The sequence below is a fragment of the Micropterus dolomieu genome, linkage group LG06 (assembly GCF_021292245.1).
Source record: "Micropterus dolomieu isolate WLL.071019.BEF.003 ecotype Adirondacks linkage group LG06, ASM2129224v1, whole genome shotgun sequence".
Classification (NCBI taxonomy): Eukaryota; Metazoa; Chordata; class Actinopteri; order Centrarchiformes; family Centrarchidae; genus Micropterus; species Micropterus dolomieu.
Genome location: NC_060155.1, coordinates 9492800 through 9507790, shown reverse-complemented (window position 1 = coordinate 9507790; position 14991 = coordinate 9492800). Strand labels below are relative to the sequence as shown.

Here is a 14991-nt window from a genome sequence, read left to right as displayed (position 1 = left end):
ATGACTTACATCAAGAGTTGGCTATTTTCCTCTGAAACGTGCTTTGTAAATATGCAGATTAGCTTGTTTTGGTTAATATAGAATAAATCTACAGATGCAAATAGACCGAAGTTATTAGGCTTAAAACCAACACCGTCTAAAGGTGTATTCTTGAAGTTTTATTTCCATTAGAGTAAAAGAAGACATGGAAGCAAAATAGACCAAAGTCTCAAAATTGACCACTCCATGAAAAAGTGCCTTAAAGAGTAACTTCATAGTTTTAATGGTAGGCTGCTCATCTAATAACTCTCCATTCTATTAGTTTGTTGTATGCTGATAGATCCTTATATAATACAGATAGCCCTCCCTCAAATGTGAAACTAAGTCCATGTCACCATCAGTAATTGTGTGTGTGTGTGTGTGTGTGAGATGGTAAATGTAATATAATAGCAACAACAATAAAGTATTTGATCAGTACATTAATTTATTCAGGCAATTCAGTATTCTGTTGCTTGGCAGTGTGAAGCTGAAGGTTATCTTTACTCATTTGGTATCTTGCTTGTGAAACAAAAAGTAAAAGTATTTAAATAACATTTATTTTAATTATGCCTGCAGCCCAATTTCACAGTTTAGTGTGAAGATTTATGTGAAGTGTTATGTATTCCAATAACACCAAAAGAATTGAAACCATTTATTGCCTAAACAAATGATTAATGAAACTATATCATACATATATACTTGAAACTAGTAGCATAGAAAACATGCACATTGTGGCATAGTTTGCTTTGCTGTCGCCTGCTCCTGTGATAAACCTAGTGAATACTAAAGAAGACCGTGGTCTCTGTGTGAACTGATTATTGTGTAGAAAAGTTCAAATGTTGTTGAGTTAACATATTTGTCTTGTTTAAAAAAATGCCCTTTTTTCCCTTGAGCCCCTGCCCACCAAATGTCTGTGCACGTCCCTGCCTGGTTGCCATAATTCATTTGTAGACGTTTTAATTGACGTAAGCGTAATGTCAAGCTTGTGTGTAACCAAACCCAACTACTTAAGCTTCAAAACCTATGCTTGCTTCAATAATATCATTATCATAATGTCAGGATGACTAAGTAATGGCCATCGAGTTTTTGTCGAGACCATAGGTCGTGTCGAGCCTCTCTATTTAGCACCCTCTACAGGACTGTGGACACAATAACAGAGTCGAAATGATCACTGATCCTGGATCAGGCTCTGGAGATGACATATGTTTCGTGGTCTACTATTATTGGTCCAGGCACACCATCTTGTTGTCCAATGGCAGGCAGACATCTGTTCGCTGGAGCGACTCTAAAATATTCTGTTCTCTTCCGTCTCCACAAGGTATTCACATTTTAGCAAGGACGTTGGCTGCATTTGAAAGGAGAGCTGAGATGGGGAAAATGCAAGTCTTGGGTGTAGTTGCGGTGATGCTAGCAGTGTACTGTGTACATGCAAAGGTTTACTTTCGGGAGGAGTTTGTGGACGGTGGTAAGTTTGGCATTGACATGTAAAAAACTAGTTGTGCATGAGGTTAACGTTAATTGATTGCATGTTAGCTTGACTTTTAGCCATCATTTGGTCACAGTTAGCATAGTAAGTTTCTCTTGAAACACTGTTCTCTTGACGAAACGTTTTGTTTTTCAGTCGGTGATTCAGTGAAAAGAAGCTCCAGTTTCAGTATCCTAACTTGTTAGCTGGCTAACTTTAGCAAGGCCCCAACGCTAGCAAACTTAACACCCATAACGTTACCACTAACACCTAACTAAGTTGCTAGGTTGTGGCCTAAGTAGCAGTATAAATGTGTGTGTTGTTGTGTAACGTTAGCCAACCAAACGAATTTACACGATGTGACAGTTTCAATAATGCCAATGAATGGGCAATTGTGTAATAGGATTTTCGGGAAGTAACTTAGCTTGATGCATTTTAAAGGGATGCCCCAAGTGTTAAACCTGGTCTTTATCTTTTCAGATGAATGGAGAAGTCGCTGGATGAACTCCAAACACAAATCTGACTATGGAGAGTGGAAACTAACAGCTGGCAACTTCTTTGGAGATGCTGAGAAAGACAAAGGTAAAACAAGAATCATGTGCTTTAAGTAATTCACAAGTGTTGGTCATGATATATTAATTATGGCTAAAAGTCCCTAGTGATTAAAAATGTGTTCCAGATGTAGAAACTAAATGGTAGATAGATCTTTTGAGAACAACAAATAAGATATTGTATCTTACACAATTCTTATACCCAGTCAAGTTAAAGTGCCCCTGTGTCTATTTTGTAGTACCCACATTGTTTTCTTAAAGTCTTGTTAAAGGTTTCTTTTGCACTTTCAGGTCTGCAAACAAGTCAGGATGCTCGTTTCTATGCTACCTCTGCCCGTTTCGAACCTTTCAGCAACGAGGGCAAGCCTTTGGTCATTCAGTTTACAGTTAAGCATGAGCAAAAGATCGACTGTGGTGGTGGCTACGTGAAGGTGTTCCCTGCTGATTTGGATCAGGCTGAGATGCATGGAGAATCCACATACTACATCATGTTTGGTAAGTGATGTTCTTGGTAATGAACAATTGTCATTAAATGGTTACAATAACAGCATATGGAACAACATTTAATTAAATTTATTTCACCCAGGCCCTGATATCTGCGGCTACAGCACAAAGAAAGTCCATGTCATCTTCAATTACAAGGGCAAGAATCACCTCATCAAGAAAGAGATTAAGTGCAAGGTAATTGAATTCTGGCATTTTAAGTGTGTGTGGGTGGGGGAGTATTTGTCTGCACATGCATTGCCTCTGCACCAGTGGCCAAATCTAAACACTTGTGTTTCTTCTAGGATGATGAGCTGACCCACTTGTACACACTGATCCTGAATCCAGATCAAACCTATGAGGTGAAGATTGACAACGAGAAGGTAGAATCTGGCAGTCTGGAGGAAGACTGGGACTTTCTGCCTCCTAAGAAAATTAAGGACCCCGAAGCCAAGAAGCCAGAGGACTGGGATGATCGCGCCAAGATTGACGATGCTGATGACACCAAGCCTGAAGTAAGCTTACAAATATAATTAATTTATTACTAATATACTTAAGTAGTTAAATTAATCAACCTCTTCCTGTATAAAATGTACCTTTTTGTTCTACTTTGCACTGACTGAAAGTGCTTTTCATAGGAAATGCTAAAGAGAAGAGTTTTCCCATTGATTTCTCTCCCAGACTTCCACAGCTGTCCTGGTGTTTTGAAGGGCTAAATTGCCATTCCTACATCTGTTAGTTCAACTTCCATCTTTTGTATTATGTGTACTTTAGGACTGGGACAAACCTGAGAACATTCCAGACCCTGACGCTAAAAAGCCTGAAGACTGGGAGGAGGATATGGACGGAGAGTGGGAGCCACCCATGATCCCCAACCCAGAGTACAAGGTAGGCTAAAATTGGTCATGGCTTAGAGCTTATGCTCTGTGTGATCGCCTCTGCCTGAGAAATGCTTAACATTCACCCTGCCAATGCATTTGTAGCCTGAAAAATACCTTCTGTATTGCAGGGAGAATGGAAACCAAAACAGATCGACAACCCCAACTACAAAGGATCCTGGGTGCACCCTGAGATTGACAATCCTGAATACAGTCCTGATTCAAACATCTACAAGTTTGACAACATTGGTGTTTTAGGTCTTGATCTTTGGCAGGTGAGCAGGAAAGAAACTATCTTGAAATAGTAATGTTATTGCTGTAGTGATGCCCCAACTGCAGTGTAACATTTTGTGACTTTTTATCGCAGGTGAAATCTGGTACCATCTTTGACAACTTCTTGATCACAGACGATGTGAAGGAAGCAGAAGACATTGCAAACGAGACATGGGGTTTGACAAAGGTATGCTGGTGCTGGTATTCTTTTTAAGACATATTTTGTAATTTGAACAACCCATGCAACAATTGCCAATAATATACCGAAGAGATTAAAAGACATGCTTTGTGATTTATCTAAACTTTCCCCACAGGAACCAGAGAGGAAAATGAAACAGGAGCAAGATGACCTAAAACGAAAAGAAGAGGAGGAGAAGAACAAAGAACAAGACACTGACGCCGATGATGATGAAGATGACACTGATGAGGAAGAAACAAAGGACGACATGGAGGAGGCCCTTTCAGAAATGGATGATGAGGAAGGAAAGCTTAAAGATGAGCTTTGAGGAGGTGGCCAGAGATTTTGTCTGTCCCTCCGTTAGAAACTGTCCTGTATTTCCCAGGGGTATTGTGGCTGCTGTGCATCCTTTCCCTGAGATTTGGACACAACCCATTTTTGGGAGGGGGAGGAGGGGGGGGAGCAAATTTGGTGTAGGGTGGCAAGTGGAAGTAAATGGACTTAGTTTCTCTTTCATTTTGGTCATGATATTACGCTGTTGCCCTCAACTGCTGGATTGATTCTAAGGTTTTCCACCCACAAAGTCCATTGCTCATTTACTGTTTTGTTTTTTTTATTTTTTCTTGATCTACACATCTACTTTCAGATTCCCTTGCACAGTTGACCCAGAGCTGTGATAAATATGACAAATTGAGATTTGCAAGGATTAGCCATTCAGATTTTAATAATTTTCCCCAAAGGAAAATGTCTCTTGCAGCCCGGTGAAACATAAAATGCACATAACTGAACATATAATGCAAAACCTTTTAAGACTTACTGAAAAAAGAAATTACAGAGTAATGTAACTTATTTTCATTATATCTGTGGCACTGATTTAGTTTTCTTTCCATTTCCTCTTCTGCAGTAGCACCCAGTTAAATAGTTTTTTTTTTTCTATGTTGAAATGGCATAAATTCAACATGCCGTCATGCTAATGATGGGATCTACATTATACCCTGAATATCTGGCGAAAGAGATGTTGAGCCCCTGGTGTGACTCGTGACATCACTAAGGGTCACAAACTTATTTTTATTTGGACAGAATGTTATTGATACCAAAGTTTTTATTAAAAGATTATACCCTTTTTGCCTGGTCATATTTTGTACTGCATATGCACATTTTTGAAGTAATGTAAATTATCCGACTGTACACCTACATTTTTGTTATTCACATCAAGGCATAAGGAATAGAAATAATAATAGAAGGTAGATAAATATATAAATATAAGGGTATAAATATAAATGGGTATGGAAATGTACAATATTTACATTATTACAAATTCCAATGGAGAACAGTACGGTGAATAAATAGTAGAATTGCAGCATAGTATTGCACATTAGTTTTTGAAAGATATTGCACAGAAACATAATAATGTGCAGTTGTCAGACACTTAGAGGGAGGAGTTATAAAGCCACAGGCAGAAATGACTTCCTGTGGTGCATTTTGGGGGAATGAGTCTTGAACTGAAAGTGCTCCTGTGTTTGAGCAGCACGTCATGGAGTGGGTGGGAGACATTGTCCAAGATGACATTTAGTTTGAACAGCATCCTCCTCTCTGACATCACCGACAGAGAGTCCAGCTCCACCCCCACAATGTTACTGGCCTAGTGGATCAGTTTGTTGAGTCTGTTAGTGTCTGCAACCCTTAGCCTGCTGCCCCAGCATACAACAGCAAACTGAATAGCACTGGCCACCACAGACTCATAAAACATCCTCAGAATTGTGCTGCAGATGTTGAAGGACCTCAGCCTCCTCAGAAAATAGAGACTGCTTTGGCCCTTCCTGTAGAGGGCTTGGGTGTTCTTGGCCCCGTCCAGTTTATTGTCCATGTGCACTCCCAGGTATTTGTAATCCTCCACACGGACCCCCTGGATGGAAACAGGAGTCACTGGTTGCTAAAACTTTAACAATTAACAAATAGTACCATTTCTGAAATCTGGTTTGTTGCTCAGGCCCACTCTCATTGAACTGTGTATGTCATGTTTAAACACACAGCAGAGCACAAATGAAATCTTCATTATATTTTGCCTAGAGTTCCAGAAATGAGCCAATGCTCCTACAGAAATACTACTAAACAGTCTGCAATTTTACACTGCGTCTGTTTGTTTGTGGTAATTTGATTAAACACAACCTTATTTAGTAGCATGCACAAAATTAAAATCTGTCAAGTTACCTCACAGTTAATAAAAGGGCCTTTGCGGTCCTTGAGGGTCTGGGGTGGGCAGTTGTCCACTTTTGCGCAGTAGGTATTCATACCTTGCTGTTTCTGAAGGAGGAAATGGTGAGAAGTAATGGCATGATGCTGGTATGGGAGTAAATTGGCGCTATAATAAAACCTTTAATCAGGTTCCCACCTGTGCCTGGTCTGATGGTATGTTTTTCCATCCGGGATGTGACTTATCCAATCAGAACTGAGGACTCGAACAATATATCTTTCTCATCTCGAATCCCTCTAGCATCAGCTATTGCTTGGTTCACAGTTTCACAGGGACAATGCCCTGCACCTCGTGTGGTGACCTAAACACTTCACCAACCGGAACCACGGTCCTGTCTGTCCGTCTTTAGCCGCTCGTGCCTGCTCGGTTAAGGGGCGTGTGCGCACTCCCGACACACCAGGAAATATGGCGGCGCTTATGACGCTCAGTCAGGTAACAACTCTCAATAGCTGAAGAAATGTCTCAAATTTTAATTCTGGTCAATGTCAAGACAGTGACAGTCGTTGTATGGTCTCACTATATAACTACTTAGTGAATATTGGCTAGTGGAACCGTATTAGCAACCTGCCGGTGTCAGCTAAGTGTACATGGTTAGCTAACGTTAGGTTAAGTAAAGATAGCAAAGTTACTGTACGTTTTAATGGAAGAAGAAAGCTAGTATTGGAAGTAAATTAATTTAGCAGCTAAGGTGGTGTTAATGAAAATTAAAAACTGCCTAACCAGTGTAGCTAAAGCTGAACTGAAACAAACCTTTAGTTAGCTAACGTTAGCCATCATAGCTGTATTTATCTGTTAACGTTAACCAGTTACTTTTACCTCTTACTGACGTACAGTCTGCTAACGTTATAGCTATTTCTAGCTTTAAATAACTTTAATTTGGGGTATGGGCAATCTGACACACTCTCATTTGTAACTGGTGTTATATTTCTCTTCTGTGTGCTTCTCCAGCTATCAAGTGGAGTCCCAGCTTATGAGAGCTATTATAGACAGGTATGGTCTGGGTTACTGCTTTGATTTTTACACTCCAGCTCTTGTGGTGTTCATTCAGCTGAATATTATCTGTTGAATAAAGTCATTTAATAAACCCAGTTATGTCTGCTGCATCCATTTAGTGTTTTGTCATTGATTTGTTGTAGCTGGATCCAGGAAACACAGGCAAAATATCGGCTGGAGATGCAGCTCAGTTCCTTAAGAAGTCTGGGCTGTCAGACAGTACATTGGGGAAGGTGGGTCACAAACCCAAGCAGCTTGCACCAACACACAAAACTCATATATTAGGTTTATAGCACACAAATGTTTTTTTCTTTTTTGTCATCCTTTAGATTTGGGATTTGGCAGATTCAGAAAGAAAAGGCTATTTGGACAAGCGGGTACCGTATCTCTTCTCTTGAATTTCGCTGGAGATTTACTGTGATCGATAATGCTGATGTGTGCATAAAACACATGATTTTCCTTACTTTCTTCCTGATTTGTAGGGTTTCTTCATAGCTTTGAGACTGGTGGCCTCAGCACAGGGCGGAAATGATATCAGCCTCAATAACCTCAACCAAAACTTAGCTGCGCCCAAATTTGTAAGTGATTCTCCTGACACTTGCAGTATTCAATGCTGTGATAGTCAACACACTGAGTGGAAAATCTACTTCTGTTGCTTATATGAGAAATGAGTGGACATTGAATGTCTCAAAGTGATAATGTTGTATGTATCCCTGTCTTTTTGCCATCTTCATACAGTTGTTACTGTGTTTGTCTTCTTTGCTAGTATCTTATATTCACTTCATTTTTTTTTTTTTTACAGAAAGACACTAACAGTCCATTACTAAGTGTTTCAGCGACAGGAACTGATTCACAGTGGGCAATTAGGGTGAGTTGATCCCATTTATCAAGAACAAAATGAGAATATAAGAAAATCATCCTTGTCACATCACCTAAACTTTTTTCTTCCCCAGCCTGATGAAAAAGGGAAGTTTGAAGGCATTTTTGAGAGTTTGTCCCCTGTAAATGGCCTCCTCCCTGGTGAAAAAGTCAGGCCAATTTTGATCAACTCCAAGCTACCTCTGGATGTGTTAGGAAAGGTGATATTACATGTTAGAATGATGTATATTATTGTTGTACAGTCTTCCCTGACATTGCAATGGTAACAATTCAAAGCAACTAATTCTTGCTCATTATTGCATTTACATAACTTTCTGTAGATTTGGGACCTAAGTGATGTAGACAAAGATGGAAACCTGGATAAGGATGAATTCACAGTGGTAAGCTGGTGCCATTTTGTTAAGGTTTTACTGTCACTCCAGAGTAATACTGTTTGTTTTATTTTTATTAATAGATTATCTGATTTCTTATTTTCTAGGCCATGCATCTTGTGTATCGTGCCATGGAAAATGAGCCTGTCCCAACTACCTTACCCACTTCCCTCATCCCCCCTTCTAAAAGGAAGAAGTCTGCAGGTGCTCTGCCAGGTGCTGTGGCTGTGCTGCCTGTTCTGTCTGGGCTGACGGCTGGCCCAGCTCCCTTGAAAGAGTCCCTGCGAAGCACTCCTCCTGTGAGCAGCACTCTTCACCTAAGTACTTCCCCAGTACTTCCTACCAGTACTGTCAACCTCTCTCCAAAACACTCCTTTAAATCCAGCTCACCGGTAAGGCAACATTTCTCTCGTGGTGTTCATGTAGGCGAAATGACTACATTGATTAGTCTATGGGAGATGTGCTCTTTTGATATGGTTCTAATTACATCCTAATAGAGAAATGGCATGAAATAATACACATATAATAATTAAACTAATGCAATGTAATGATATACTACATAACTATGATCTGTTTTTCTGCATTACATCAAACAACTCTTCATTTGAGTAAAACAAGCTTTTTATCAAAATTTTCTCAGAGTAGGTCATTAAGACAACAGTATTTTGTGAAATAATAACATGATATGATCATTTTTAAAATTTTTTTTTTTACATATAGTTGTTCTGAAAGTTGATGAAAATATTAATAATTAATAATATGTAAATATTAAGTTAGCACCCAGCCCTTCTCTCTGAATTAAAAATATATACTTCTTTTACTAGCTGTTTATTTACAGGTTTTGTTTCCTTCTAGGGCCACAACTGATGATTATTTTCATTGTTGATTAATCTGCTGATAATTTTCTTGATTAATCGATTATTTGTTTGCTCTATAAAATGTCAAAAAAAGGGGAAAAATGTCCATCAGTGTTTCCCAAAGCCCAAGATGACGTCCTCTAATGTGTTGTTTTGTCCACAGCCCAAAGATATTCAGTTTACTGTCATAGAGCAGTAAGTAAACCAGAAAATATTCACATTTAAGAAGCTGGAATCTTGCACTTCATCTTTGCACTAAAATTATCGCCATCTCAATATCTGATGAAATAAATGCAATAGTATTTTATGTTTTGCATATTGCACCGTCCTGATATTTAGTTGTCCGAGTGAGTATCACAAGGGCAGAGCTTGGAGTTTAAAGAAACAAGCATTTCCTGTATTGATGTTTTTCTGTTGCTAATGGTTGGACTTGTTTGGCCACATTGTTTCGAGTATTGTCCACAGCCCAGTGTGATTCTCTCCACCTTTTCATAGTTGCAGGGATTTTCACCCGTGACTTTTAGAGAAACCGGTTTCCTTTAATGAGAAGAATGACTTTCCCTCATACCATGATCAACTCGTGTTTGCTGTCATGACACTTGTGATTTCCTTTTTTTCAGTTGTGCCACTTTTTCTCCTTTAATAGCCAGTTTCATTGCCCTTTTCCCAGATATATATTTCAGAATAAATCTTTCTTGCATAGTTATGTATCATCAGCTAATTTAGTTGCAGTATCTTGAATTTAGTATTTTTCAGTTTTTGTTTGAATGTGTATAATAGGTCAATGACAACAGTAACAGTTGATAAGGACTGCAGGACATTTTTAGCCGTGTTAGGACTTTTAGCTATGTATGGCAAGACTTGTTAGTATATATTAGGGGTGTCTTCGACTGAGAATTTAGATAGTCGAATCAGAATTGTCGAGGATTGCCTATAGTTGACTGACGCCGCCTCCTTTTAGGGTTTAGGGTTACAGTTTTGGATTTATTTACGCACTTTAAAAAATGTATTAAAAGCTTCTTTCTTTTCACATGTATATTTACAGCATCATATGTTGATATTTGTATCATAATAGGCTGTATATTAAGTTAGTGGGAGAAAACTAGTAGTTCTGTGTAAAAGCAGATGTTGACCAACTCCATATAGCCAAAATGGCATGATCCTCGTTTCATAACGGCTCTGCGAATATTTGACTGTGAGATTGTGAGTTCAATCAGGCTCCTCATATCAAATCTTTGACCATTCGGGGTCACCCCTAGTGTGTGTGTGTGTGTGTGTGTGTGTGTGTGTGTGTGTGTGTGTGTGTGTGTGTGTGTGTGTGTGTGTGTATATATAGGACATGTTTTCCCATTCGTCACCAAGTGCAGTTCATTTTTACTTTTAACTATAATAATATAAATACCTTAACTATTATACTATTATAACTTTGGGTCTTGAGGTTTCAGCAGATCGACTAAAATCACATACATATTGTCTTTTGTTGATTCCAGCCAGCGGTTAACTGGGTGGTACCGGTGGCTGACAGGGAGAGATACGATGACATCTTCAAGAAAACAGACTCTGACAACGATGGCCTCGTTAATGGAACTGAGGTCATAGAGATCTTCATGATGTCCAGTCTCTCCCAGACTATGCTGGCACAGATATGGTGAGACCACAACTCAGTTCAGATCGTATTTATTCACAGAAGGTTTTCCTCATTTCTTTCACACCCCACTTTTCACATATTAAGAATATTACAGTGGCCAAGAGAGTTCAATACACTGCAGTTTAAGAAAACACAAGCAAATTAGGAAACCGATTCATCAGCGTATACATTATATGCTATATTTTTCAGTTTCTAGAAAAGAATTATGCCCTATAGAACCTATCTTACTTTTTATCATACCTGAGTACCGGTATCTGAATAGGGCAGAATCATACACACCTGTGCATATCTAGTGTCACCAGGTTTAAATCTATAGCTCAATCTGGTGGCTATTTTATATCATTAGATTTTCTCCAAAAAGTGGATGCAACATAACATGCAAAAATGATTTATGTGAAGTGTGCCAAACGGTGACCTTTCAGATGACTTTGGGTTTTATTTCTCAGAAAGAATGCAGTATCTATTCTTGTGTTTTGAGAGAAATCTCTCCTCTCTGCAGGGGACTCGCTGACACTAAACAGACGGGCAAGCTGACCCGGGAGCAGTTCTCTCTTGCAATGTATCTGATCCAGCAGAAGGCCACTAAAGGCATAGACCCTCCGTCAGCTCTAACCCCAGACATGATTCCCCCATCAGAAAGGACTGCAGCTTCAGCAGCTGGCACCGTGAGTCCTGACTATTGCCCACTGCAACCGCTGCATCATCTTTCAATAGCCCTATTTATTGGATTTCTTCACTTGTATATTTACGTCAAGACTCTGTTTTCCTGCATTTCTTATGCATTTTAAATGGTGATTTTTTTTCCTTGCTTTTTAGCCTTGCAAGGCAAGGCAAGTTTATTTGTATAGCACATTTCAACAACAAGGTAATTCAAAGTGCTTTACATAAAACATAAAAGCAACAGGGAAATATAAAAAGTTTTTGCCTTGCAAACCTGTTTTTTATTTTTATTCTTTTGCTTTTTTTGAGCTTTCTTCTATGCTGTCTAACAGAGCTATGTGGGGCTTATGTCAGCTGTGTGACCTGAGCTTGTTCCAGAAGCTAATATGTGCTAATATTTGTGTCACAAGGTGGCGCTTTTGTTCTGTCATATATTCTGTCTCAATCTGAAGCAATAGGTGTGAATTGGACCATCTCCCTTGCATTATGGATTATTTTCCCAATGTATTTACACAGCAAAGAGGAACATAGAATATCTTAAATCTTGTTTAGTCTTTGCCAAATATTTGTCAGGCCTTGGACTTCCCAGAATGTGTCAGGTTTTTTAAACCTGTGCTGAAGGCAAACACTGCCACCTGCTGGAGTTCCACCATCATTGGTCTCTCACAGCGGCCACTGTGAAATGATGGTCAGCTAAAGTATAGTTACTTAATAATACATTTTAGTTTTAGTAAACAGGTTGTGTCACTTACTTGACAAGTTTGGAAATATACAATATTCAGGTAAAGATGTGATGCTTTGGCAAACCAATGATTGAGGAGGCCTTTGAGAATCTTTAAAAACATCTTATCCTTATCATCTTATGATGTTTAATTTCTTATCAGCTTTCAGTTTTCCCAATTGGGTGATGTCATTTATGAATCAAATTCTTCACTTTTTGTGTGAGACCATCAAAACAGACATCAGACTGCAGCTTTTTATTCAGTATTAGCAAAGAAAAGAAAAGACAAATTATTTTAAAGGTTGCTTGTTTTTCACAGTTATGGTCAATGGACACATAATCAGTTTGGAGAAACTGCCTGAAGTGTGTAGCTTCAAATTTGACTACAAAGTCAAGGACACTTAATAAGTCACTCTTTCACTCCCTTCCACATCAAAGAAATCCGAAAGCCTGATCTTTTGTTTATTATAAACTGATTAATGTCATGAGTAAAATCAATTAACATTGATTGAATTGAATTAACATTCAAAGAAAAGTACAAATACATACTCTTTTGTAACTCTTACACAAATACTATCATTACAGACAAATAGCTCTATTGCACAGTTCCCTTTTTGAGGTTGAACATGAAACCTAAAAACAAATAGTGTTTTTTGGGGGGGGGGGGCTTTAGGTGTAGGATATGTGCGCTCATAAAAGGAGAGGATTCTGGGACGTTGATTTTATACTAAGACTTCTTGAGATGTAAAGAAGCCCGATACAGTGAGGAAAATAAGTATTTGAACACCCTGCTATTTTGCAAGTTCTCCCACTTAGAAATCATGGATGGGTCTGAAATTGTCATCGTAGGTGCATGTCCACTAAAAAAAAAAAAATCCAGAAATCACAATGTATGATTTTTTTAACTATTTATTTGTATGAGCAGGGTGTTCAAATACTTATTTTCCTCACTGTATGTGAAACACTGATATAAAAGTGTAGTGTAAAACTCTTTTGTATTCTCTTGTCTGTATGCATTTCCCCTCATTCATGTATTGTCTGGAACTGTTGCTCCCTCCCTAGCTGTGCAAGGTGTTTGTATTTCCTTCCTGTGTCTTTTGTTTTTTTACATATCAGCAGGGAGCTCCACTGTCCCTCTGCATAACATTCATGCCCCCTCTCCCTCAGTTTTATCCCCTTTCCCTATTTAAACATTTTCCCTCTTGTGCCCTCTTTAAGCAGCCATTTCATCCATTTACCTGTTCCACCAGCGGTTGTCACTCTCATTGTCTTTGTTCTCACCTTCTGTCACCCTCACTTCGTCCATCGTACTTTCTTACCCAACTCTCATTTTTCCCCGCTCTCTCACTTGTCCATCTCTGTCTCTCGCCTCAGGACAGCACCAACTCCACGGGGTCGGCCGAGCTGACAGGCATCAAAGAGCTGGATGACCTCAGCCAGGAAATAGCTCAGCTGCAGAGGTGAGCCCCCTGCTACTCCTGAGTAGCAGGAGTACAACTTTGTTTCTCTTCCTCTGAGAAACAGAAGGGGAGTTTGCAGTGAAGTGATGTTCATGATCAAAGTGCTTTGGATACTATTAGATACATTTTCATCAAATAATGTTAACCTTTAACCATATTAGATTACTTTTTAATCCAAGAGAGACTTGGTCAAGAAAACAGTGTCATGGAGCCGTGTGTGTGTGTGTGTTCTGAAGCATAGGCATTGTTAGCAAGTAATAGTACCATTTGTTACTTACCTTGCTCTTTTCCTGTCCTGTTCACCTATAGAGAGAAATTCATTCTGGAGCACGAGATCAGGGAAAAGGAGGAAGCCATCAGACAGCAAAATAGTGAAGTCCAGGTAAGGCTGCACCAAAATCATTTAAGTTTTCCGTTAAAATATCAGTGAACGTGAGAGTGACAAGTCCAATTTAGTGAAGTTTAGTATGAAGTTCAGGGGTTCAAATCAATAAATGTTTGAGTGGCCAACAGCTTGAAAATACATAATGTATATACACATTTTTAAACAAGGCAAACATGAACCCATTTTAAAGTGTTTGAGATCCATTCAAGAATATTTTTAACTTAATCAATATGATATACCGTATAATGTAAATTAATAGGCCGAGCTTGTATTTGTTTCAATCATTGAACTCACCCTGACACAATCATGAAGTGGAACGAAATTTATTGGATATTTCAAACTTTTTTAACAAATAAAAAAACTGAAAAATTGGGCGTGCTAAATTATTCAGCCCCCTTAAGTTAATACTTTGTAGCGCCACCTTTTGCTGCGATTACAGCTGTAAGTCGCTTGGGGTACGTCCGTAAAATGGCTCGAGCTCAGTGAGGTTGGATGGAGAGCGTTTGTGAACAGCAGTTTTCAGTTCTTTCCACAGATTCTCGATTGGATTCAGGTCTGGACTTTGGCTTGGCCATTCTAACACCTGGATATGTTTATTTGTGAACCATTCCAGTGTAGATTTTGCTTTATGTTTTGGATCATTGTCTTGTTGGAAGACAAATCTCCGTCCCAGTCTCAGGTCTTTTGCAGACGCCATCAGGTTTTCTTCCAGAATGGTCCTGTATTTGGCTCCATCCATCTTCCCTGTCCCTGCTGAAGAAAAGCAGGCCCAAACCATGATGCTGCCACCACCATGTTTGACAGTGGGGATGGTGTGTTCAGGGTGATGAGCTGTGTTGCCTTTACGCCAAACATAACGTTTTGCATTGTTGCCAAAAAGTTCGATTTTGGTTTCATCTGACCAGAGCACCTTCTTC

General features: G+C 39.1%; 2 protein-coding genes across 3 annotated transcripts in view; both read left to right on the top strand.

The window, feature by feature from the left end:
• The first annotated feature begins 1167 nt into the window (after positions 1-1167).
• Positions 1168-4969, top strand: LOC123972940 (calreticulin-like). Its single transcript, XM_046052714.1, has 9 exons — positions 1168-1483; positions 1964-2065; positions 2326-2529; positions 2621-2715; positions 2823-3032; positions 3292-3405; positions 3527-3670; positions 3763-3855; positions 3983-4969. Exons 1-9 carry the CDS (start codon positions 1183-1185, stop codon positions 4172-4174), a joined length of 1455 nt encoding a protein of 484 aa, XP_045908670.1. The 5' UTR covers positions 1168-1182; the 3' UTR covers positions 4175-4969.
• Positions 4970-6386: 1417 nt separating this feature from the next.
• LOC123972251 (epidermal growth factor receptor substrate 15-like 1) overlaps positions 6387-14991 on the top strand; it is an 18463-nt gene continuing 9858 nt past the window's right edge. The window contains exons 1-13 of one of the 2 annotated variants that reach the window (XM_046051593.1): positions 6387-6532; positions 7049-7090; positions 7237-7326; positions 7423-7470; positions 7576-7671; positions 7896-7961; positions 8047-8172; positions 8293-8352; positions 8451-8735; positions 10691-10848; positions 11348-11513; positions 13604-13689; positions 13999-14071. In XM_046051593.1, the coding sequence (XP_045907549.1) occupies positions 6506-6532; positions 7049-7090; positions 7237-7326; positions 7423-7470; positions 7576-7671; positions 7896-7961; positions 8047-8172; positions 8293-8352; positions 8451-8735; positions 10691-10848; positions 11348-11513; positions 13604-13689; positions 13999-14071 (1323 nt within the window). In that variant the 5' untranslated portion in view covers positions 6387-6505. The remainder of the gene's footprint in view (positions 6533-7048; positions 7091-7236; positions 7327-7422; positions 7471-7575; positions 7672-7895; positions 7962-8046; positions 8173-8292; positions 8353-8450; positions 8736-10690; positions 10849-11347; positions 11514-13603; positions 13690-13998; positions 14072-14991) is intronic. The other variant, XM_046051594.1, reaches the window with a different exon arrangement.

Coding starts and splice junctions, on each gene's coding strand:
- LOC123972940 (XM_046052714.1), top strand. CDS start 1,183: ATGATCACTGATCCTGGATCAGGCTCTGGAGATGACATATGTTTCGTG. Junction 2,066..2,325: donor AGATGCTGAGAAAGACAAAG/GTAAAACAAGAA, acceptor TTGCACTTTCAG/GTCTGCAAACAAGTCAGGAT. Junction 3,671..3,762: donor TAGGTCTTGATCTTTGGCAG/GTGAGCAGGAAA, acceptor TTTTTATCGCAG/GTGAAATCTGGTACCATCTT.